This window comes from Phyllostomus discolor, chromosome 10 (genome assembly GCF_004126475.2).
Source record: "Phyllostomus discolor isolate MPI-MPIP mPhyDis1 chromosome 10, mPhyDis1.pri.v3, whole genome shotgun sequence".
Lineage (NCBI taxonomy): Eukaryota > Metazoa > Chordata > Mammalia > Chiroptera > Phyllostomidae > Phyllostomus > Phyllostomus discolor.
Genome location: NC_040912.2, coordinates 17,661,146 through 17,687,454, shown reverse-complemented (window position 1 = coordinate 17,687,454; position 26,309 = coordinate 17,661,146). Strand labels below are relative to the sequence as shown.

Here is a 26,309-nt window from a genome sequence, read left to right as displayed (position 1 = left end):
ATGGGAAAAATATAATATAGAGACAATTTTCCAAAAAGACAGCTAAATTTCTGGTCTGAGAAGTGGAGGGAAAAATATTCAACATTGCTGCCACTTGGTGCAGCAGACAGGAGTGCTGTAGTCGCAGCTGTGACATGCGTGAAGCCACCAAGCTGCCAGGAGGTGGGGTTGTGGGAAACACAGGGAACCAGAGGTCAGGTATGGACAAAATATGTTCGAGAAATAGGGGCAGCAGTCCTGCATGCAGTGTTTATGCTCTGAATTTTTTCTACAGAAGTTGTCGATTATTTCACATGCCAACTCCACAGCTATTTATTTTAGTGGTTAGTTACATATTTTAATTTTGCTATCAACACATTGGTGGAAATGTGCTCAGAAGCAAATGTGCATGTTAAAAGATTCAGTGCTCAATTGTTATTTCCCAAGATAAGTTGGTAGTTAACATATAACTTGCATAAAACATTTGTCAATATTCATCATTCAACTTGGGGACATAGTGATATCATGAGTAACATGAATACTGAAGATGCATGCTATGGAATCAGTGGCAGCATTTACTTTAAAATTTATTAGTTATTCAAAATAAAACAAAAATAGAAAATGAGACCAAGGGAGATAATTGAACAACTGCAGTTGGATAAAATGATTTGAGTATCATTCTATGAAGCCTGGCTTCTTGTTTGGATAAAATCTCTATGCTTTTAAATTTTTAAATGTATATTCACCTTTAAGTTTTCTTTTTCAAGCTCCAAAGTGAGTTAATAATTGTTATTGTTCATTTCTCTAGAGGAATATTTTGGTTACATGAGACAATGTCCTCAGATACTTCAAAGAGAAAAATCAAATCTAATAATGGTTTTTATATTTTTTACTCATGGAATCAAGGAAAGCTTTGTAAATACATTTGCCAAAAACAAAACATAGGGCATTATTGTGAGTACTGTTGTAAATAACAGTGAAAACTTAACATTGACAATGAAATCATTTTATTCTATGCAAATTTAAACTTTTGGGGAGCACAGCTTATTTATAAAGAACAGAAATGTGTTTGGTATTAACTATGGAGTACATGAAACTTGTACATTTTATAACTTCATAAAAATTAAAAATTTAGTAATATTTATTTTATACTTCCTAAAAAATGTAAAAGAGTTTTTGCAGACATAATGGAAAAGAGATTATAAATTTGATGGAAACTTGCAATTCCACATATCCATGAAACTCAGTGAATGCCCAGCAGAATAAACAGGAATAAAATCACACTGGGGAACATCATAATGAAATCTAAAAGAAACCAGAGGGAATAGAAAATCATATTACACACAAGGAAACAAAGATAGAGATGATAACATAAAGATAAGAAATCTTCTGGATCTCAAAAGTATTAAGTTATGTGAAAGAAGCCAGATATTAAAGACTACATGGTTCCATTTACGTGAAACTCTAGAAAAGGCAAAAGTACAGAGGAAGAATTTCAGTGACTCTTAGGGGCCAAGACTGAGAGTAAAGTTGACTCCAAAGAGCCAAAAGGAATTCTCTGTGGTGAAAAAAATATTATATATTTTATTGTTATAGAGGTTTTATGACTGTACACATTTGTCAATGTGCATCATAACCTGCCCTCAAAATGGGTAAATTTTACTGACTATAAACTATACCTCAATGAAGCTGATAAGAAGTAGAAATGAAAAAAGCAAAATTTCGGTTTTTGAAGCTTTTGAAGCTTTGTAACAGTGTTACAAAAAGGAAAACATTTAAATTGATCCCTAAAAAAACAAAGTAATAAATGAATAAGTTGAAGGGTAAAAACCATGCACCAGGTTTGATTTTGAAAATCTGTATAACTGGATTTCCAAACGTGTCTATTTGTTTATAGAATCACTGATAAAACGATTCTCTAGCTAGATACATTTATATTCTGTTCTGGAATGGAATGAAATTGAGAAGTCATATGATTTTCTGCAGCACCTAAATTCAGTAAATAAAATGTTGAAGAGTCATAACTGGAGAAAATGTTTTTGAAAAGTTTGGCTTATATAAAATATTTGCCAGAGAAAGGTATTCTGAAAAGACAGAAAAGACAGTAGTCATGAAAATGTTTGGTATGAAATAGTTACTCATTTAATAGCTTAATAATTACAGTGAAAATATTCTGCCAGTAGCAGAAATTACCCTGAGCTTACCAGGTAGCACTGCCCTTGCAGAGAATATTTGTCAACCAAAATATTATAGTCTCTTGGGAAGAGTAAATTCAAGATGCCACAGTTTCAATTTTTTTAACCATTAAATCCCGCTATGAAGAAGATTGAAGCCAAATTTGTGAAAGAGTCTAAAATATTTATACCACTTAAAAGCAAAAAAACATTTTTCATAAAAATACCAATAATATTCTATCAGTGAGAGAGATGGCCACAAAACTAATATATGTGAATATTTACCAATAATTGTACTTCTGCTTATGTTATTTTCTAATGTTAAGATTATATAAAGAAGATGCTTATTGTGCTTATGCATGCATTATGCTATTTTTAAATTTTTAGAAAGAATTTTAGTTGTGAAAATAATTTTGGAATATGATATTCTATATATCCACTGGTAATAATTAGTCAACCAATAAATGAAAAATTGCATAACATATAATTTTTATTTTTAGCCCCATTTTAATGTCAAAATTGCCCCAATTTCGATGAAAAATAACCTGGTCATGCTATCTATACTCCACTTTTCTTTTTTCTTTTTAATTATTTTATTGTTCAAGTACAGTTGTCTACATTTTCCCCTCACTACTCCCTCCCCCACCCCAGCCATTCCCACCTTATTCCCCTGCTTCCACCCCCCCCTTGGTTTTGTCCATGTGTTCTTTACAGTTGTTCCTGAAAACCCTCCCCCCATTGCCCCCGATTATCACCCCCCCATCTCCCCTCTGGTTACTGTCAGTTTGTTCTTAATTTCAGTGCCTCTGGTTATACTTCACTTTTCAATGCATCTTTATTTTTTCATACATACAATGTTTTGAATCCCAGTAAAATCCTCCATGTGGCCCCATAAACTGCATCTTTAAAAAGTATTAAGAAGGTCCAAGTTCTAGAAAATTCATGATTTGAGGCCCCTTGTAAATCCCAGGTGTTAATAATTTTTCAAGGGGACAGGAAGAGATTTAGGTCAGTGTCAGCTTCTCCTGTGAGAACACAGTGTGTAATGGTGAAAGGCAACATCATTCAAATGGGAAGAACAAGTCTGAGAAGTGATTCTGAAGGTCCCAAAATGATGATTGAAGCGGGAGGTGCTGGGGTCAGGAGGTTTTGAAAGCGTCCATGGGCTTGGGTTGCAAAACCTCTTGCTAGATGGGTTATTTCCAACACAGACCTTCCTGTGTCAGCAACTACCTATTTTTCCACCTTGCGCATGACCAAGAGCACCCTGGTATATACTGAAATCTGACTCTCCAGTACCTGCAGGAGACCCTCTCATGACTCCCATCTGGCTCGGTGACACTCCATCCATGGCCTCCGTCTCTAACTCTTGACTTTCTGCATTCCATTACCTAGCTTTTACCTTTATTTTAGATTCATTCTTTGCTTTACCTTTAGCAGACAAAACAAAAATGCAGAATAATGAAGGCTGAATAGTCCAAAAGAAAAAAAATTGCTGAAAAGTGAGAAGCTTTACATAGCGGGAAAAATGCATAAGGGTAGAGGATGTGACCACAGAGGGAGTGTGTGCATCCGGGTTCAATGGAAAGCTCTCTTTGGCCAGCTTTACTGCCTTAGGAGAACAACCTAGTAGTAGCTGGCTACTAATATTTTACTTTATGAATAGCAGCTCCAGAAAACTCTATTAATAAACCTTGGTTCATTTCTCTTGTGTGCTAATGTGCATATTATTCCCATGCCAACAGATACGATTTTCTTGCACAGGTTTGTGAAAGGAAAAAAAAAAAACCTACTCATCATGTGAAAATATAACCCACAGGGTTTGAATTGTCTTCATATTTCAGTCTGTGCTATACACACTTTAATTATTCTACATTACAAAAAGAGATAGTGGTCTATAAATGCATTATTAATGTAAAATATTTCCCTTGTTTTTATAGGCTTTGCCAGAGGCCATATTGAATTTTAAGTTTTGGGTTATTTCTGAGTCAGGAACCTCATACACATTTGGATAAAAGCCAAACTTCTAACATTTATTCTTAACTTGGCAGAATATTTTATACATGTTATTCAGAAAGGCCTCAGCCATTTAAGATATTTCGTACTACTTACACACATAAAGACTAAACTTTGAAGGATCAGTGTCAGTTATCTGCTGAAAGATTATTATTAATGATTCACATCTTCTGTCCTGATTGTGTTTGTGGGATGAAGATGTTTGTATTTTCTACAACCAAGAGCTCTCTTCTTGAAGAAAAAGAACAATGCTTGAAAATTAAAGCCCTTGGTCATCCTAGGTGTGCCATATTATCTAAAACTAAGTGTTTGCTGACCTCTTCAAGGGTTCATAGGCTCACAGAAAGGGAATATTTTCTACCATAATAAATGTATTCTAATGTCCAAAAGTGGTACATAATATGAGATCAGAAGCACCACGATCACTGAGAGTGGAACAGAAAGAGACCTTATCACCACACCCATGCCTGTCACTTTATAAATGTGGAGATTATGTCCCAGAGTGATTGAATGATTTCTCTGGGACTAGCCCAGTGTCTCCAATCTGGAAAACATGACTTTTAGCTCAGGGCTCCATTTTCAGTGGACTTCTTATTCGTACTCATAAATGAGTTAGCACTTGTCTCCAGTTTTACACTAGCTTTGTCAGTGACTTATGCCTGGTAACCAGGTCTTGCAAAAGTATAAGGTTAGGAGAAAGGAAGAGTAGAAAAAATTAGTCTCAACATGGTTGTCTCAGTTGCTGCAATAAACTCATGCCATTAAACCAATAAAAGGTGGATCGACTGAGTCATATATCTAAGGAACAAGGGTAACATGTCATTACCAAAGATGATTTCCTTGTAAAGAATATATATATAATTCTTTTGCACTGTGTTTTAGGAGGAGAGTAGGAGAGAACTAAATAAAGACAGACAACAGACTGCAGAGAAATAGATGTTTTGGAATCAAGCAGTCCAAATTGAGGGTTTGAGCTTCTCTGCTTGCTAGCCATGTAACCCTAGAAATAATTACCTAACACTGCCTACACAGTCATGAGGAGTAATGAAATTGTAAATTATAAATGTGCAAACACCTGGCACAGTCCTTGACAATATATGTTCATAATATGAATATATACTCATATTCATATTATGGTATGAATATAAATAATATGTCAATATATAGTCAATATGCATATGTATCCAAAGCTCAATAACAGTTATTTCTCTTTCCTGTATGTTTACAACATAATTTAACTGATAAGCCAACAGCTACCTGTTCTTCCAGAGGCCCCATATATTAGTCATTCCAGAGAGCAAGGAAAGCATGTCCACCAGCATTGACAGCCTTGTGAATATCACGAGCTAAAATAATGTTTAATAGCAGTATTTTCTGAAACTCATTACAACTGACTGCACTTAAAGATAGAGCCCAGCATTTCCGACTAGGGCAAGATTAAAATGACATAGTGATCTAGAGAAGTTAGGGCCTTGTAGTGGAACTGTCGATTCAGGGTCACCCTTGAAAGTTGAGAGAGGTGGGAGGGGCACTCATGGACAACAGTGCGGTGATTGCTGGGGGCAGGGGGTTATGAGGGGACTAAATGGTCATGGAAAAAAATATAATAAAGATTATATATTTAAAAGAGAAGAATAAGTCAAGATACATTCCCGTTGCCCAGCGCCCAAACCTCTTTTAGTCCATCTCCTCATTTCTATTCTGTCACTTCCTCTTAATTGAGAAATCACCATTTCCCCCTGGACATTTGCCAAGATGTACAACTGGTTTTTTGTTACCACTCCCCTCACCTTCCCATCCATTGTTCATGACCTCTCCAGGGGAATCTTTTACAAACTTTAACCCGATGCCCTGTGTGTTCTGCTTAGCATGGCCTTCACACCCACACGTTGAAGTCCAGTATCATTGGCATGTTCCTGAAGATGGTATGTTAATCAGCCCATGCCTATCCCAGCAGTATCATTCATCACATCCAGACATTTCCTGTGTTCCAGTTGTGCCTAGCAGTGGGCTTTGTACCTCAATAAACTATAGGGATTCAAGTTTCCACACATTTGTATACACTGTTTCCTTTTCCAGGGATACCTCACCATCAGCACCTCCCTCTGTTTCAGCTTCGCTAACTTCTGATGGTCTTTCAAATACTCAGTCAAGTGTTATTTTTTCTGGCAAGCCTTCTCTCACCTTCCTGCCATCATAAGTATATGTTCTACTTGTTTCCTCTCAGGAACACATGGGCCTTCTCTGTACAGAATTGTCATTGTTTGTTAACTAAAAGTGCTGTCTCAGCTAGACCGTGAGTTTCTTGATGCCAGGGAAGCACCCTTGTGTCCTCCACATCTGGGACAGGCTTAGCTTTCAAAAAATAGTAGTACACAGGCTCATTCACTGTTAAAATTGCTATTATGTGAGCCACATTAAAAGATTTATGATTCCCAGTCTTTGGTCAGAGTAGGTGATCACGGCAAGGAAAGTATTAACAGTAGTAGACAGTTGTGTCAGAAGGTCCTGTTGGCACAGGGAGTGGGTGGGGAGACCGGGGATCCTCTCCCAACACGACATTCATTCCTTTGTGAAACAGTAAGATAGGGAAAGGTCAGTCATGAAATGTTAGTTGGAGTTGGAATGATTTGAGGCCCTCCCCTTGCTTTGAGAAGCAGAAATAAAGAGCCACAGAGGGTTGCCAGCATGAGGCAGAGCTGGGTCCAGAACCCAGTTGTCTTGCTTTCCAATCCGGTATTCATCCATGTGCCTTTTCTACTCTAATGGAACTTTTTTTTTTTGAAGTAAGCAAACAATGCATGCCAACTCTCTACATAATTGGTCAGGCTTCGGAGACAGTTCTAACCTGGTGAGTCATGTTAGCACGGAGGGAGATTCCTCTGCTTTCCTTTGGGGCTACAGAACACTTCACAAAAAATAGCTCCGGGGCTGCAAGAAGGTCATTAACTCTGCTCTTTCATACGTATCCCACTGGCACGTTCTCATGAAATGACCTCCTATTTTCCTCTCACTCTCCTTCCCTGCCTCAAAAAAAGAAACATCCCTGTGACATGTGGAAGGGTTCCAACATCAGCCAGTGTGTATATTAAAGTTTTAAATCAATTATTGTTCTAGTGCACACCCTGGGGTTAAGAAAGAAAGAACATCCAGGACTAACAAACCTGATGGTTCTGGCAAAGCTGCCCCTCGATTCATGCTGGCATTTCTGGCCTTTTCCTTTTCTTTAATATTCCAGCTTCATTAAAAAAAAAAAAGTTAACGGCTCAAGTAGCAATTTTTAACATTGCTATTTCATTCAGTTTCTCCAGGAGACTTCTACCTCCCAGTCTCTTGAGGCTTTCCCAGGGGCACGGTGCCCAGCATTTGCCGACTTATTTGCAGAGACAGCTGTCAATCTGATAGTGAGTTCATCGGATCCAGATTATTCCTCACTGGTCACCTTCCGAGCATGGGAGAGACTCAGAGTTGGGTTTGTGAGCACTTCTCAACTTGGCCTCGTTAGACTGAGAAAAAAGACAATCATAATAGTCGAGAAACCAAATTACAACTGGGTATAACATGGTGAATTTTAATCTAACTGCTACTCTGAGTTGGACCTATATGAGTATTCTGATTAATACTGCTCTAACTAAAATTCCAATAGCATACAATGCATGTGGTTTTCTCCCTAGGCAAGTACTGGAAGTCGGTAAGGATGGCGGCTGTGCCAAGGGGCTGTGCTCCAGCAGGGCCTCAGTTGCAAGAGGAGACAGAGACCGTTTCTGCTCTCGCTTCCCTGACGGTGGACGTGGAGCAGCCCTTCGCTCAAGAAGACAGCAGGTATGGATCCAATGTGGGCGAACCATGCAGGTCAGTAACATCCAGGCTGATCGTTAATGTTCGTGAACCTCGCTCCAGACTTCCCCCCACGTGTCTCCTTCACTTCCACCACCTGTCTTCTCCAAAGCTGCAGATGCCACAGCACATGCTGTTGGCTGTCAAGAATTCATTCATTTGTTTCATTCTTCATGGGAAACACAGAGCCGGAGCATGTGGTTGCAGTTCACGGAGAAGTGGAGGGGATGAGATGGATGTGAGAAAAATCACTTCTCGGTGGATAATTTAGTGCAGATTATCATGGAAAGAGCCGAGTATGGGCTTGCCTTCTGCCCTAGTCATCTCTATCTTTCCAGATGTTCTTTTCTTTCTCTCGTCATTTTGAAATTACTGGTGTAACAAACGGAAAAAGGGCGAGCGGAAGCTGGAAACACTGCTGGCCGGTTGGATAGCCTAAATACAGGCAGGCTCCTTAGAGGGCTGGCCTCGAGGTATGACAACGAGATGAGGATGGGATTGGCCTTCAAAGAAGAAAGTGTGTAACAGAAAGTGTGGACTTGAGTCTGATTTTACCTCACATGATGATAAGATGGGTTGATTTTGATTAGTCTTCATATGGATGCGTATAGCTCTCATGGCAAAAAAATAAGTTTAACCTAAGATGGGGTTTGCTTATTCTCTATTTAAGAAATGTTTGTCAGTTTATGCATTTTGGTGTTCATCATCCCATCCTACAGATAATGCAATATGCAGAATTTCTTTTAAGTCTACTATGACCAAAGCCACCACAAATGTACGTACATTAATATTGGTGCCTTCTTCTGCTGACTTCAAAGTCACATTTCCTCAATGCAAAAACGACTCAGGTGAGGCTTTGCTAAAGCTCTGCCAGCTTGCACTTTAAACTTGCTTCTGAAAAATGAAACCAGACTCCCTCTGTACATAACATCACCGTTAATTACACAGACCCTGCTACCAGTAGATAGATTGGCAATTTTCCCAAGAATGCACAAATTTGAACAGTTTTAGCTTTCTTGCTTTTACTGAATATTCAGAGTTTAATGGATTTAACATCTTGTTTTGGTCAGAGCAGGAGATACATTGAATAAGAGATTTTACTTTTATGCAATTATTTTTTCTTACCGTAACCACTTAAATAGCAGATTACCAGAAGGGAAAAAAAGAGTTGTACAGGGTTGTATTATAAGTCATCATCATACGGGCATCTGGAATGTGAGGGAAAACTTATTTTACGTCTTTGATAATATGAACTAACCCCCTGCCGATCCTAGCTAAGAACTGAACCAAGTTCATAATCCAAAGGTGTTGCAATTATTCCCAAGGCCAAATACAGTTAGTTTCTGTCATTTGAGGGCTATAAACTGGAGGAAACTAGCATCTGTTAGTGTTGGATATAAAAGGAGAATAGCTATTCTTGAAACTTCATTTAATATAGAGCAACGAAGCTCAATCCCAACCTGGGTGAAATGAGTTGTAAGTAATTTTGCCAATTAAATTGTGGAGCTTAGAATAATTAAGATTAATAAGTCATGTTATGAGCCCTAAGAAATGTAAAAGTCTCAGCAGTTGGGCTGGAATTAGCTCTCTGGCGTGCTTGTGTAGCCAGGTAACCAGTGTGCTCGACTCCCGCTCATCCAGAGGGACTTGACCCGGGCTTCAGTTCACAGTGATTTTCAAACTTCATCTTGTGGCGGAGAGAGCATGGGAAGGGCAGTGTTTTGACGTCCAGGGGACCAGAGCTGAAGTTTGTGGCCTCCATTCATATTTGTTTATCTGTTTGAGACAGATTGTATCAATTTTGATTGATTTTTCTTGCGGAAAGGAAAATAGTTTCGCTTGAAATATTTTCTATGGCTTTGAACTCACTTTTTTTTTCCAGGAGAGGGAAAGAAAAATTATTCTAGAACTGGCTTTTGCATTTCTATTGAACCATGCATGAATTTCATCAGAGAGAGAGAAACCTTGAAAGCCACAGAGCCTTTATTCTCTTCAGGGGAATGCTCTCAGAATTGTCCCCCCGACTCAACAGAGGAAAGAGGACTTTCAGAATGAGATAAAAAGGTGGAAATGTTCTGGGGCCCTTGTGATGAATGCAATATTATAAGTGCACAGGAAATTGAGAGATTAGAAAAATCAGAGAGCTAAATGGATGGAAAAGGGTGAAGGCAAGATTCTTTTTATAGAATATTCTTGCCAGTTATTTTGGAGGATATATTGGTGTTTGGAGTGAGATGACTCATTTTGTACTAAGATTTTGGGTAAAGCAGCTCTTTTCCTGGCCAACTCATATCTGACTCACTTACCACTAGTGAATAAGGGATAAAATGCTCCTGGCTAAGACCCATTGTAAGTATTTTTTGTTCATTTTTCTTGGATGGGGGTGGGAGTGGAGATGACAACACAGTGCAAACAGTCATTTCATTTTTATAACTCATTAATGGACCATGAAGAATAAGTTATTAGAAAATGATATGTGGGCATTCATTTGGGGGATGATTGACTGAAATACACTTTTCAAGACCTAATTTTCAGGTGGCAAAGGACTTGAGTGGGAAAAATGACCGCTGGACCAGCAGAAACAAAAACAAAAGCAAAATATGAAAAAAGCTAAGTGGGGCCAAGTTATATGTTCAAAGAATATTAAGTAGCTGGGCTTGGTTTTATACAGTGTATTATTTTAAAAAGAGAACTGTGATCTTAAAGGTTTGTTTGCCAGGAGACTGTACCTTTTAAAAATGGTAATTTGCATTGGTCAGATATATGTTTCAAATGTTTCTATTTTGAAGAGATCAGTACTGTGTCCGGGTTTATTCTTGGTTACCAGTTCAGGATCCGCTGAAAGTCAAGAAAAAGATCTATCTGTGAATTAAGACTTCAGGATGATCTATAATTAAGTTGTTGGGAACACAACTGAAAGTGAGGTTTTCGAATGTGAGTTTGACCTCTTGATTATAGTAGGGATCATGTTATATGTATTTTCAATACAACCCAATCTGATTGTTTATTTAATCATTTCATTTTCAAATTCAGGCAACTTTTATCATGAATGAGATGGTTTCAAGTCATTATGTAATATAGAAGCACAAGAAAATATGTGATTCTGAGTCTGGTATTTTGTTTTTTGAGTAATTATTTTATTCACGAGTATGAAAAAAAGTGCAACAATATCCTGGAAAATCCCAAGTATCATCTGCTTTAGCTTTGAATGGCCTATCTATACTGCCAAGGACATTGATAACCCTGTTTTCCCATATCTGAAGATTTGTATAGAACTATAGACCACTATTAAGAATATACATTCTTCCCTGGCTGGTGTGGCTCAGCAGATTGAGCACCAGCCTGCAGACCGAAAGGTCACCAGTTTGATTCCCAGTCAGGACACATGCCTGGGTTGCGGGCCAGGTCTCCAGGTGGGGGCGTGTGAGAGGCCACCAACTGGTTTCTCTCACACACTGAAGTTTCTCTCCCTTTCTTTCTCCCTCCCTTCCTCTCTTTCTGAAAATTAAATAAAATCTTTTTAAAAGTATAAATTCATGTCTAATATACTTAGAAAATCAACTTTGATTTTCATCCTTTAGGGGTGTGTCTCCAAGGCTTCTGGAAGCTAAAGTATTGCACAGACTGTGGAGGTTTCTGCCTTTTTCTCTCTGATCCCGTTATTTTAAACCCTTGTCTGTCTAACTAGCCAAATGCACCAATATGACTTTTAGTCTTAATTTTCATCCAGTGTCAGCAAATCCTTAGTTGAGAGGAGGACTGAGATTTGAAGACTCCTGGTAAAGGGAACGACAGCCTGTCCCATATCATCCTCTTCCTCCTCCTCTTCCTGGGATCTTCTGCCTCTGTGTTTTCAGTGCCAAACGCGTGGTCTTGCGGCTCCTGTGAAGTCGGACTTCATATGCAGGGGTTAAATCCAGTGCCCAGTTATGTATTTCAGAGTTCCATTCCGAATTCTTTATTGAGAAGTGTTTCATTTGGAAATAGAAATACAGTTGAGGTGAACCATAACTGAAATGAAGTGCATTCTAACGTGAGCTTCCCATCATCTCATCTTAGTCTGTGCTCTTTCATGATGATCTTCTCACAGTTACAGAGGAAGTATGGAGTGTGACTCTGGAATCAGCTGCTCTAGATAATAGTAATAATCCCCAACATAATAATTCCGTGGTCAGGGGCAAGGTTACTTATTTCTCTGGGCTTGTTTTTCTTTGTCTTTAAAATGAAGGGACAATTTCATAGGGTTTTGGGATGAAATGACACAGATACACCTTAAGACCTTAACAGAACCCCCGATGCACAGTAAGCACTCAGTAAAGGTTGAGTTTTATTATTGTTTTCTGCCATGTTTCTTATTCCTCAATTTGCTCTATTTTTCTCCCTCCTTTAATGCATTGTTCATCACCCAGTAATCTGTAATATTAGAATCCAGAGGCTGTGCCTGGGCATCTATATGTTTATCTGTTCATAGGTTAAGTCAATAGCATAGTCACTAAAAACAAGGGTTTGACGAATAATCACTGGGCAATGCATTGATTCAGTTAGCTGGTTAGTTGACTTAAGGACTTTCATAATGCCAAATACATTGTAGGTAATAAACAAATACTTATAGAATGAATGAATCCAAAGACAGAGTCAAAATATTGTAAAAATGGTAACGTAACATTTTTGTAATACCTGAGCTCTTCTTAGCTCTACTTATGTTTTTCAAAGGAACTGGTGTTTTCATATTTTTAAGAGTTTTTAAAATGTGTATTTTACCTTTATTTTCTTTCACAGTCCTAATTGACAATGTTCATTCGCAATTATACCTACTAATCAGAATCTAGAGCACTAGTATCATAAACACGGGTTGGCTGAGGCAGTGTAACAAAGGAAAGAGGGGGAGGTAAAGTGTCTGAATGGAAAGAGGCGTGTCTTTCTGGGCAGAGGAAAGCGCAGGGGCGATGCTAGCCCATTGCAGGATTGCCCTCTCCCTTGCGGAAAGACAAGGGAGAATGTCTAGTTTATGTGTTCTTTAGACACTTCCTGACAATGTTCTGTCTGTGGGACAAACACTGGGAGCCAGGGTCACAAAGCTTCCTTGCAGCCCTCAAAACACTCACATACTTGGGGATTATATTAGTTCTCAATTGCTATCTTAAAAAATCCCTGCAAACTTAGTGGCTTGAGATGACAAAAAGGTCAGAAAGCTGACACAGGCCTCTTGGGCTAAAATCAAAAGGTTGGACGGGCCCGGTTCCTTTCTGGAAGCTGTAGGGGAGACTCGGTTTCCTTGCCTTTCCTAGCATCTAGAGGCTACTTGCATTCCTTGGCTCAGGAGCGCCTTCCGCTTTCTTCAAAGCCAACGATTTCTATCTCTCTGATCTTTCTTCAGTCACCACATCTCTCTCAGACTGAAGAAAAAAAGCTAGGAAAGATTCTCGCTTTTAAAGACTCATATGATGGTATTAGACCCACCGGGATAATGTAGGATAATTCTCTATCTCAAGGACCTTAACCTTAATCACATTTACAGAGTTGGTTTTGCCTTATAAGGCAACGTATTTATAGCTTCCAGGAATTAGGACGTAGATATTTGGAGGCTATTATCCTTCCTAGCCCAGAATCAGCAATAACAACCAACTATAGTGAGTGAAAAGTCGCTTCATAGATTGCGCTGCAGATTGAAAGAAGACGTAACCTAGGCCAAGAACTGGGGAGCAAATCACAGGACTGGGACAACTGCGCCAGAGGTGATTTTACATAGTAAATAAGAAGGAAGGCATCCAAGAGAGAGACAAAGCTTGAGCAAACCATCTCTCTTTTTTTTTTAAACTTCTGTCGCCAACACTGAGTCCAAACTACCTTCATCTTTCCTCCAAACTCGCAGTAGTTTCTGTATTAATTCCCGCATCCACTTTGCCTCCTTTCTAGTCTGTTTTCTACACAGCAATCAGAGAGCTCCTCAAAATGATACAAAAAAAAAATAAAACCCTATGGAGCAAATCTTGCCATTTCTCTGCTTGAAACCCTTCAATGCCCTTCCATTGCAGTAGCATGAAGACCCTCAATCTTAACATGGCCTGTACGCCTGGCCGGTCAGACCCCTGCTTCCCTGTGCACCTCAGCTCTGGCAGCGTTCCTCTTTGTGCTGGGATCTGCTCTCCAGCGATGACCTTGTTTTATTTTTTAAACTGAGATATGCCTTACATATAATAATATGCACAGATCAAAATATTTTTATCTATTCCAACTCACACACACACACCACTCAGAATAGGATCAGAAACATTTTCATCACTCGTAAAGTTGCTTGTGCATCTTATTAGTCGATGGCACTCCCTCCAGAAGTAACCTTTTTTTTTTTTTTAGTTTTAACACTGTAGATTAGTTTTACTAGTTCTTGAATTAAATCAAAAGGGGAAAATGTAATACATGTTATTTTTTATCTGGCTTTTACTTCAATAAGCCTAATGTTTTTGAGATCTACCCAATCAGCTGTTTGTTCATTTTGATTATTGTGCATTATTCTAATGTATAAACAAACCTTAATTCCTTTATCATGCACCCGTGGATGGGTGTTTCACTCATTTCCCATTTGGGGCTATTCTTTTTTTTTTCTGATTCTTTTCATTGAGATATAATCAACATGTAACATTATATTACTTTCAGTGTTCAATATTTGTGTATATTATGAAACGAAGACCACAATAAGTCTAGTTGTCTAGTTAACATTCATCACCACACATAGATACAATTTTTTCCTTTTGATGAAAACTTTGAAGATTTACCCTCATAGCAACTTTCAAGTGTACAACATGTTATTACTGACTACAGTCACCGTGCTGTATATCAGATCTCCAGGACTTCTTTCATAACTGGAACTTTGTACCTTTTGACCCTCTTTGTCCCTGTGGCCCCACCTCTGGCAACCACCAATCTGTTCACTGTATCTCTAAGTTTAGGGAGCTTTTAGCTTCCACTTACAAGTGAGGTATACAGTGTTTGTCTTTCTCTGTGTGACTTACCTTACTTAGCATAATGCCCTCGAGGTCCATCCATGTTTTTGCAAATGGCAACATTTCCTTCTATTTTAGGGCTGAATTTGTGTGTGTGTGTGTGTGTGTGTGTGTGTGTGTAATGACAAGTGTTGGAAAGGATAAGGAGAAAAGGAACACGATATAAAGGAAATGTGATATATATATATATATTTATATATATTTATCACACTTTCTTTATCCGTTTATCTACTGATGACCGCTTTGGTTACTTCCATGTCTTAGCATATTATAAATAATGCTGCAATGAATTTGGGGGTGCAGACATCTTTTTGAATTGGTGTTTGTATGTTCCTCAGGTGAATACCCAGAAGTAGAACTGCTGGATCATTATGGCAGTTCTATTTTTAATTTTTTGAGGAGCCTCCACACTGTTTTTTTGTAGTCATTATACCAATTTACACTGCCACCAACAGTGCACAAGCGTTCCTTTTCTCCCTATCCTTATCAACACTTGTCATTTCTTGTCTTTTTTATAATAACCGTTCTAACAGGTATGAAGTGATATCTCATCATGGTTTTGATTGGTGTTCTCCTGATGATTAGTAGTGTTGAGCACATTTGTCTGTTTTCTTTGGAAAAATGTCTCTTCAGGTCCTCTGCCTTTTGGAGCGTTATGAATAAAACTGCTATGTTTTTATTGTGGTAAAAAGCACACAGTGTTTGTCATCCGAGCTGGTTTTGATAGGACAGTGACTGCTAGGAACTGTCTGTGTGTCACCATGCCACATGTCCCTGGAACTTCATCTTGTAAAACTGAAAACTCGATACCTGTTGAACAATTGCTTCTCTTTTCCCCCTGTCTTCAGCTCCTAGAGCTAGCATTCTCCTTTCTGTTTCTAAGTATTTGACTACTTTCGATCCCTCATACAAGTGGGATCATGCAGCATTTGCCTTTTTGTGACTCAGCTGACTTTACTTAGCATGATATCCTCAAGGTGCATCCGTGTTGCAGTGTATAACAAGACTTCTAGCTTTCTTATGTCCAAATACGTCAATGAATGAGCATGTAATTATCTCTTCAAGATCCTGTTTTCAATCCTTTTGGATGTATACCCAGAAGTGGAATTGCTGAATCACATGGTAATTATATTTTTAATTTTTTGAGGAATGTAGTCTCTCTGAAATTTTCGTTCAGGTTTTTATTTTGTGAACACAAACACTCAATTGCTCTGATGCATACCTAGAGGTAGCCCTGCCAAGTTGTAAGGGAGCCATATGTTTTACTTTGCAAGAAACTTCCAAAGTGCTTTCCAAAGGGCTGTGCCATTTTTCATTCCTACCAGCAATGAATGACAGTTCCAATTGCTTCATATCCTCACCTACGCGTTGTGTAATCAGTCTTTATAATTAAGCCTTCCTAGTGAGTATTCAATGGTATCTCATTGTGGTTTCAGATTTTCTCTAAAGAGCCATATTCTTGTTCGCATCAGACCTTTTTGGCACATACCCTTTCCTCTGTTTGGATTACCACTCTTGTCTTCCTTATCCTCCCACTAACCCTATACGAGCTTCTCCATTCTTTTCCACTTAAATTTTAGAGCCCAGCTCAAATAGTTCTGTCTCTTCTTGGAAAAGGTTCACTGACCATCAATCCAAAAATTAGGTCAGATCCCCCTGTTATGCTTTTTATGTTTCCTCTGTAGTTCTAATGCCTAGAGCAGAACCAGGGTGCATATATACACTCAGTAATTATTTCTCAAGTCAATGAAAAACTCAGTAAACTGAGGCATGCCAGCCTTCATGGAGATGTGGGGCTTTGAAACAAGCCCTCACAGCTGTGGGAAGGTAAACTATGACAGCCACGCTGAAAGGCGATAAGCTACCAGTTCGTACATGCAAGACGTATGACGTAGTAGTCCTGCTCCTGGCAGTGGATCCTGAAGACATTCTCACCCGAGGTCATTAGAGTATGTGGACTAAGAAGTTTGGTACCGCTTTATTAATGATGGGTGGGCAGGAGGAGTCAGACCCGGCTCTGAGTGGGGAGCGTGACTAGTTAAAAGGTGGACAGTGTACACGGTGGAGGTGTCATGTCACACAGGGCAGCTACAGACTGGAAAACAGAAATGCAGTGCTGAGTGAGAAAATTCTGCAAGGTGAATTATGCCTGTGTATGTACAAATCAAGTTTACATAAAATAAAAAATATGTGCTCATAAAGCAATACTACTTAGCTTTGGGGAATGCCCTATGGACAAAATCATGTACAAAGCAAGCATTAGATTGCTTGCCTTGGAAAAGGAAGAGGAAGTAAGTGATAGGGGTTAAGTTAAATCAATAAGAGAAGTGTCTTACTCAATAATATTATTGATATTAACTAACAAATACTGTTTTAAAAATCATAGGATACGAAATGCCCATTTAAGGGAAAATATAAGAATTTAATTGTGTGCTGTATCTTATCCCAAGTTAAATTCTCTCTGCTCTTTATTTGCGAAAATCATTAGAAGCCAGAGAAAACCCCCATCCACATGCATGTGGTGTTTCCCTGTGGTGGCGTGGTCCTGTCCCTCTAGCTGATGCCGTTCAACACGATTTTATGTGCATGTTAGATGACGAAGGGACAGCTCCAAAGTGTTAAATAACTAACATATCACAGCGTTTGTTGTTTACAAGTCAGTTTTACCTCCTTCGTTTTTCTCACCTGCACAAATTCTGTAAGAAACATCTTTTTTTCTCGTGGCCTTAAACCTGAAACCACAGCTTCACAGAAATGCAGTCATAACTTCAACTGGCACTGAATTAGCAAACTGCGGAGCTCAGACCCAAACGCAATTCTCCCTGCATCTGAAATTCCAGTACCGCTCCCTCGGCAAGCCGGCCACCCTCCTGTACATGGATTCCTACTACAATTTGTTCTTTCGGCTAAATTAAAAAATCATTCGAAAAGTTTGCCTTAAAACACCCTCAGAGTGTTACTCAATTAAGGTTAAATCTCAAGTATAAATTTTCAAGCAATTAGTTTTGGTTTTACCCGAGCAGAACACCCCACAGATGATGCCGAATAAAAACTATTTACACACTACCATAGTGCCTTTCAAAAGTGTTGGGTCTGTAGCAGCGATTTGCTAATCAAATTCAGAATTTGATTTGAAATGCCTCCGGCAGGCAGCCAATCCAGTTATGAAAGAACAGAAGCAAAAAGCAGAGCCCTGGTGGGTTCCCTCCAGAAGCTAGCTGGGTCCTTCGCTCTGGTGAGCAAACTGGTTCCATAGGAAATCCCTGCAATTGCTCCTAAAAGAAAATATCATAGTTAATTTTTTCAATAAATTATTGGACTGGACTAGACACAAAACATGTACATTTTGGAATCCAGAGTTATAAAATATTCTGACATGTTTTAATATAAACAGGAACATTTCCAATGATTGCTTGGATCTAAAATGTTTTTCCACTTGACATTTGTTTATACTTCCTAGGAAAGAAACTCTATTTATGGATAACTGAATAACACAAATAAACATTAGAAAGAGCTGAAAAATCAGCTTTGATTATGCATGAAAATCTACAATGTCATTGTGTACTCTTATGCCGTATTCTGATTGCCTGTTTATTTTTACAGAATCGCGGGTGAGCCTATGGAAGAGGAGCCAGCCTTGTGAAGTGCCAAGTCCCCCACTCTCCCCACCCCCCGATATTTCCTGTGTGTGACATCATTGTGTATCCCCCCCCACCCCAGCACCCTCAGACATGTCTTGTCTGCTGCCTGGGTGGCACAGATTCGATGGAATATAAACACCGGGCACAAAATTCTGAACAGCAGCTTCACTTGTTCTTTGGATGGACTTGAAAGGGCATTATAGATTCCTTAAATGTAACCACTGTGATTCTAAAGTTACAGTAAACCACGATTGGAAGAAACTGCTTCCAGCATGCATTTAATATGCTGGGTGACCCACTCACTCCCAGGCCCGAAGTATGAACTAGAAACAGCCAATACGGCATTAGACCCTGTTCATTACAAACGCTATCACAGCCATTGAAATTTGGGGCAAAACCTAGGAAATACTTGTTCCTGACATTCTAATCAGCTTTTTATTGGATGACTTTCTGTCAAACAGTCTCACATTGTTTACAGGATTTGCTTTCAGCTATGAACGGATGGCAATTCCCGACAGATCGCAGGGATTTTGTTTTGTTTTGTTTTGTTTTGTTTTGTTTCTCTTTTGGCCTTGGTTTTAACACATGGCTCAACTCTTGCTAGTTACGAGTTCAAGATGGAGGAAGTGGGCTGAGGCGTGTTCAGTGGAACAAACCATGCTACATCTCAAAGTCCGAATGCCAAAGGAACCTCAGACACTGTATGCAATGGTGCAATATTTCATGTCACCTTTTTTTTTTTTAATAGACCTTATTTCCCTAACATCCCCCTCTGTGTTCCTACACACAAGGGAGACTTGCAGCCGTATTTGGGGGGGAGCCCTCCCCGCTCCCACCCCTCGCTCTGATGGCAGTAGTTCTGGCATATGTTCCGTGCAGGATTTCTAGCGTCTTTGAAAACGTTTCAAAGGTGGTCTTAATCTGTTCCAAATCTCTCAAGAATTTATTCTCTCAATTCTCTTTTCCTGCCCTGCATCACTTCTTTTTTCTTACCTTTCATCCATCCTTCCTATAGAAAAGCTGAAGATTACCCATAATCTCTGCAATTTCTCAGGAGCTTTGAGTATTGACTTTTTTTTTTTTTTTTTTTTTTTTTTTTTACTTTTCCAGGTTAACACAGTGCTTGGTCTAATGTGTTCTTGTAGCTGTGAAATCACTGAGGTGAATATGGCTTAAGCAATGTTACTGAGTTTTCTAGATCTTTGAAATGTGTTAATGAAGGCATTGCCTTTTTGAACTTTACCTTGAATTGAGTTAACCTTGAAGTTGTACCTTTATGTGAAAAAAAAAAAATCAACCACAGACTTAACCTTTGCACATGTGGCCTTAGTGTCAAAGACTAAACATGACGGACATTTATTTGTGAGATTAAAAGTAACTTACTAAATATAAGTAGGTTACCTCCCTACCATCCAGAATTCTACTTCAGTGTACAACTCGAACACATAAACGCATTGCTATAAGAATACCTCGCAGTATTTAATATCTGACAATGCTTTTGAAAGAGTTGATGTTTCTTTTTATATATTTTCCTAACTCAAAGGATATATTAAAGCCATAAGTGAAGATTGTCATGCTTTTATTCAGAAATCTGAAAGAAACCTTAATTAAAACAAGGCTTTAAGGAAGGCCATGATAAGAAGGATATGGAGCAATATGGTTTCAGTTAAAGAGGACTCTAACCTGTAAATCAAAGATGAAAGATTTCACTCAAGGAGAATTATATAACTCCCTTTTGTTATACAGTCAGACCATATTTTTCATTCATATGGTTTTTTTAGGATTACCATTTTAATTTTAAAGACTTTTATTACATATACAAAAATGGCTCAATACGTGGTTTAACATCTTAGAAATTTGAGACGCCCTTTGAAATAGGAAATCTGAAATGGAATGTAACTCAGTATTAGGTAAAAATTACTTTCATTGAATAAAAGAGTAAGGTCATTCTTGATTCACACTAGTAATGATTTTTTTTTGTAAAAAAAAGTCATATTTTCAGAGAAATTCATGCCAATCATATTTGTTAGCTCTTGTTATTTTTCTGCAATTACTTGAAATTTACTTAAAGAAAACCAAATAATGGAGCCAAAGGGACTTTTAAGAGGCTCCCCTCTTTACAACAGAAAGTTATATCATTTTTAATAAGAAACATAATTGTGACTGTTTAAAATAAATTGATAATTATAAATCTCTTTTACTGCTTTCAATCCTCCCAGATATTTTTAGGTGCTGTGTAAAAAAAAGGAAACAGTAGCATGCAAACATACTAATTTACTGATATTTCCTACAATAATTTTGCCGTGTCCTTATGCACAGCCATGGGTCTGATAGAGCCAAATCCCTGGGACATCTCCATGGTTATTTAGATCTAAAACACAACATATTAACAAGTTAATTCCGCACCTTGCCATGTGACACTGTACCCAACTGGTTGCACTGAGAGTCTGTAACATACACAGAGAGGCAGGAAAACTGTGAAGAGGATTAATCACAGCAGAATGCAGTGGTAGGAACAGAAGGCAGTGCTTTCCGATGACACCTGAACAAGGTGGGGTGTAGCCTTTAGGGACAGAACAGATGCTGTTGGAGAATAGCAACATGTCTTAAAAATAGCCAGCACTTTTTGAAACCATAGTTGCGGTTATAGTTTTCTTGACTTACCCATTTAACTTTTATTGCTCACGGTTCCCAGTATGAGGTTATTAGAAGAATTTGCCCTAAGCTTTATGAATAGTATATCTTTCTGATGCATACTTTGAAAGATAACCACATAGACTTTCTCACAATCTCATAGTAACTCACACATGGGGAATAATGTATTTTTGAGAAATCTACTAGTAAACAATGCTAGGAGTTCAATTTAACAAGGTTTGATTATAAGTACAAAAGAAAATTAATTTTCTCAATTATATACTACAACCTAGGTTTGTATATTAAGTTGAAAAACAGTTTTATTAGATAAGTAAGTGACCTCAAATGGTAATAGAGGGTATTTAATCATGCTTTGTAAGTGGGAAGAATATTTTGAGATAAAATATTTTTAAATATTTTAACAAATTTGTACCACCAATAGTGGAGATAGAAGTCATCTTTTGGAACAAACAGAGATCCTTATGAAAAGCCATTACCAATTGCATTTCCATTACTACTCCTAGGAACTGATGTCTTGCCTTCTCCTCTCCATGACAACATGGCGGGTTTGAAGACAGGACACCTCACTCGAGATTTCAGAAACTGTGGGGCTAGACTCGGTGAGGAGCTCAGTGCTGTTCTGTTTCTTGAGGTCATTCATAAAGCTGTGTAGATATGCTGGGGTTCGTTACAGGCTCCCCATGGGAGTAACATGGAACGACCATGTGGAAAGTCTCCTGCAAGACTATTTCTCTCCAATCAGTACTTTATACTTATTTTTTTTATCCCAGCATTTATGTGTAGGGTAGTTTATTTCAATATCTCCTCCTGTTTATCTTTTGAAAATTTACTCTCAGTTTATCTCATTACTTTGTCCTTACTTTGAAACTATTGAAACTATCTGAAACTATTAAATGTCTAATAGTCATGAAACAAACAAGCCAAAGGTTTCTGTCTTAAAAGTGATTCATTCTGAGCTTGAAACAATCACTCTGTCAGAGTTTGACATTGTCGTTTCTGGCAGCATCTTTCTTAACATTCCTTTCCTGCTTCAGAAATGAAATCACTTGACGTGCTGAGAAAGTAAGGAGAAGAAAAAGCGTAGGAAACAACATACCTGTCCAGCTCTTCCACAAAGAGGGTCTTTTCAGCTCCAAAAGAAATGAAAACCAGATGATCTCTGCTAAGAAATGAAGGCATTTTATTGTGGTCTTCAAAACTGATCAACATGGCCGTGACCATCATCAAATATTTCTTGCGTTCTTGAAGGACACAATTACACTTTCAGGCTCCAGCAGTGTTTTGTACTATTTACTGCCTTTTCCGTGAAGTATCATGAGTATTACATCCCCTTCATCACACCATCACTAAAATACGGAAGCGCCTGTGTGGGGCTTCTTTTCCTGGTCATATTTACATTGGAAATCATACCAACCCTTGCCTCCTAACAGCTTCCATGCAATCCATCCAATGTTTCATGGAGTGCAGCGTGATTGTCCTGTGGCCAGAGTATAAATTTTTTAGATGAACATGGTATACTCAGAGCCTCTAGAGCTAGGTTTCTTCAAACCAACTGCAGTCCAGATTTTTTTCTGTGATATATACCTGGCTAGCGTTATACCGTGGTTTATGTAACAATTGAGTCTGCTATTAATACGCTAGACAAAGCTGGGTCAGACAATGGACCCTTTGACTACTGATGTTCTGCTGTTTGGACTTGATCTCTGTGACAGAGTAAATAGGGTTATAACAATTTCTCAAACTGTCTTAATTCTCAAGCTGAAACATTTAGCAAATAATATGGTGAATTCACCCTCCAGTGCCAATCACTAACCAGTAATTTCCTTCCCACTCTTCTCCCTTCCCCTGTTCAACTGCCAATACCAAATTGCCACATCTAATTTATCAGAATAATTTTCTAAATCTCTACTTTATGTTTCCTGAGTGGAAACAACCTTGGCTATTTATTTTCTGAGACATCACTAAGTATGTTTTCTGTCATTTTATATAAACACTCTAGTACCGTAGCTACTTTTTATCTTCCTTATTATCTCTTTCTTTTTAAGAACCACTTGGCTTTTTTTACTATTCTTATCTTAAGAGGTAGATCAAGTTGTTGTGTTCTGGTGTACAGTGTTGGACCCGGCACCCTGTCTGGTGAATGCAGAATTTCTCTTCTTGTCTCTAGTAGATTTTCTACTGTTCTTGTCACTGCCCATTGTGTTGTGCTAGTTGTCACATAAAGGGTTGTACATTTCATATTCTTGCCCTTTGGATAATGTCTTTAGGAGTCAAACCCACAAGCATACACTTGAAACTGAAGAAAAAATAGCAAAAGAGAAATGTTAAATTAATGTAATTTGGAAGCAAGATATTTCCAGGCTGGTCAAAGGAAATTGAGTCCTTTTATGTTTCTGTTTGGGCCTTAGGCGTACACTGGAGGCAGATGTTGCAACATCAAATAAAATAAGGAGGGTCCAACGATGTTTTGTGAGACCTTGTGGGCACATCCTTTAGGCTTCACTGTGGGGTCCTTTTTTGGAGCTGGCATTTTTTGACAATTGATAGAGGTCTTGCAGCAGTTTCTGGCTATTGCTTTTATTAACTTAAAATTGAGTAGAAATGGAGTAATTAAAAAAAAACGTAGGAATTCAGAATTCTAAAATCTGAGGAGGAATGGCAAATTCCTTGGGTATGCAAACATTGTTTTTAGATAAAAAAATCTCCATATGCTCCTCCAAAATTGTAAGATGTTCACACTCTTTGTGGATAAGCAATGTTGGTGTCTGTCTTCACAATAGCTGAGTTACATGAAGTTGCCCTTTTGGTGGTTGCTGGACAGAACGAGCATGCTGTTAAAAATGAGTGACTGTTTAGTAGATTATAGTGTAGGCAGTTTGTGTCATTTGAAAGCAAATACCCTGATATTTTTAAGTAAGATGGGCAGGGCAGGCAGGAATCCAATATTTATTACTCTTGTGATTAAACTCTCTAAGCCAGGCTTGATGTATATGCCAATAATCTGGAGTTCCTGGCTTAGGGTACAATTTAAATGTCTTTTCTATCGTGGTCTTATATCTGTTTCTGTAATAAGATCAGTGTGTTGTCCTCTGTGCACCAGTGGTTTTGCCCTTAATTTTTTGGCTCGCCTTCACCAAAATCTGTCATCCAGTGCTGCTGAGAAAAATACATGTTGCCAAACCTCTTTTCTGAAAATTGTGCTGCCAGTGGTGTTTTCCCAGATGTGAAAAATAATTATCCAATAAAGGATTAATACTTAATAACAGTACCATGATTAAACATTTTCATGCAATGTTCACCTTCTTTCTGATTCCTTTTCTGTATTTGAAAACATTAAATGGAAAATTCAATGGTGTGTTCCAAATTGTCGCTGATGTTGTTAACATGCCTCTCCTTCAAAGCGGATGAAAGATTCCCTTCTGTCTTGTGTTTTCTACTGAATTACATTTTCTTCTAGTCTTAGTGTGAATAAAAGCTATTTGAAATAAAAGTGTTCTTATTTTTCTACCCTTGGCGTCTACCATTAGACTCTGAATACTAGATAGCTGACACCTATTCACTGAGTAAATAAAATACTACTAATGATAAGTTACTGGGACATACACTATTCCACTTTCAAAATACAGAAGGGTTACTTGCAAGTAAATCCCCATTTTTATGATGTGAGAAGTCACAAAAGAAAAAAAAGTAAACGAAAACAGAGTTGCTATATGAATGTAATTTGTTGGTCAGGATGAAGAATAATAAGAGAGGCCCTGGTGGGGTGGCTCTGTTGGTTGGAACATCATCCTGTGTACCAGAAGGTTGCAGGTTCTATTCCCTGTCAGGGAATCTGTCTGGGTTGCAGGTTCGGTCCCTGTCCAGGGTAAGTATGAGAGGCAACCAATAGATATTTATCTCTCTCTCTTTCCCCCTTCTTCCCTCTCTAAAAATCAGTTAAAAATATCCTGAGACGAAGATTTAAAAAAGAAGAATAGCTAACACTGACAAAGCATCAACTATGTTCCTGTTACCAAAATTAGGTTATTTACTACAGGAACGCCATGTGACTCCCACCTACAAATGAGAGCATGGAGCATGGAAAAGGTCAACTCATTTACTTATTGTTGCAGATAGTAAGAGAAAATTAAGTCCTTATCCATGTGTAGCTCTAAAGTCTGTTTTCTCTCGAAATGGCATACATGATATGTCAAAGATGGTATGCTAAAGGTATGCTTAAACTATAAAAACCATGACTAACCTTCCATATAGACTAAATGCTCAATCTCTGCTAATCTTATGATTTTATTAAATTATCATTTTAAGTGGATCTGGTAACTGTAGCTAGGCTTGTATAGTAAGTACAAGTTACAAAACAGTTCTTCTTTTTTTCCATTTCAACATCTTTCTTTAATGTAGCCAAGAACCCTAAGATGTCTGTGGAATACATATTCCAAAAATTCTTGAAATCTATTCCAAGATCAATACTTATTTTTGTATTTTATAACCCCCTACAATGTTAGCATTCCAAAATATAACCATTTCCAGTGGACAATGGTTTGTGTTTCTTCCGGGGGAAAAATAGTAATATTTTGTCTAACAAAAAGTAAACTTGAGATGGAGTGGGTAGGTAAAGTCAGTTTTAATGGTAAACACCACTAGTTTAATCAGACTTGTCAACTGGCAAATGTTACTTCATGGTTCTTTGTTTCTCTTAAGTTTTTGTGGTGAAAAGAGCAATTGAAAAAGTGGAGTATGAGTAAAAAATGAGAATGAATGTGTTATTGTTATTTTTTAAAATTACTTTGCAGCCCTGGATGGTATGGCTCATTGGGTTGAGTGCTGGCCTGTAGACCAAAACGTTGCTGGTTTGATTCCTAATCAGGGCACATGCCTGGGTTGCAGGCCAGGTCCCAAGTCGGAGGTGTAGGAGAGGCAACTGATCGCTCACACGTTGATCTTTCTCTCTCTTTCTCCCTCCCTTCTCCTCTGTCTAAAAAATTAATAAAATATTTTTAAAAAATAAA

The 26,309-nt window shown here is 38.2% G+C and overlaps 1 protein-coding gene across 1 annotated transcript in view; it reads left to right on the top strand.

Moving 5' to 3' along the window:
• HDAC9 (histone deacetylase 9) overlaps positions 1-22,445 on the top strand; it is an 825,092-nt gene extending 802,647 nt beyond the window's left edge. Inside the window, exons 26-27 of the mRNA XM_036010543.1 lie at positions 7,844-8,021; positions 18,611-22,445. Coding sequence (XP_035866436.1) covers positions 7,844-8,021; positions 18,611-18,650 — 218 coding nt within the window. The 3' untranslated portion in view covers positions 18,651-22,445. The remainder of the gene's footprint in view (positions 1-7,843; positions 8,022-18,610) is intronic.
• Positions 22,446-26,309: the final 3,864 nt, after the last annotated feature.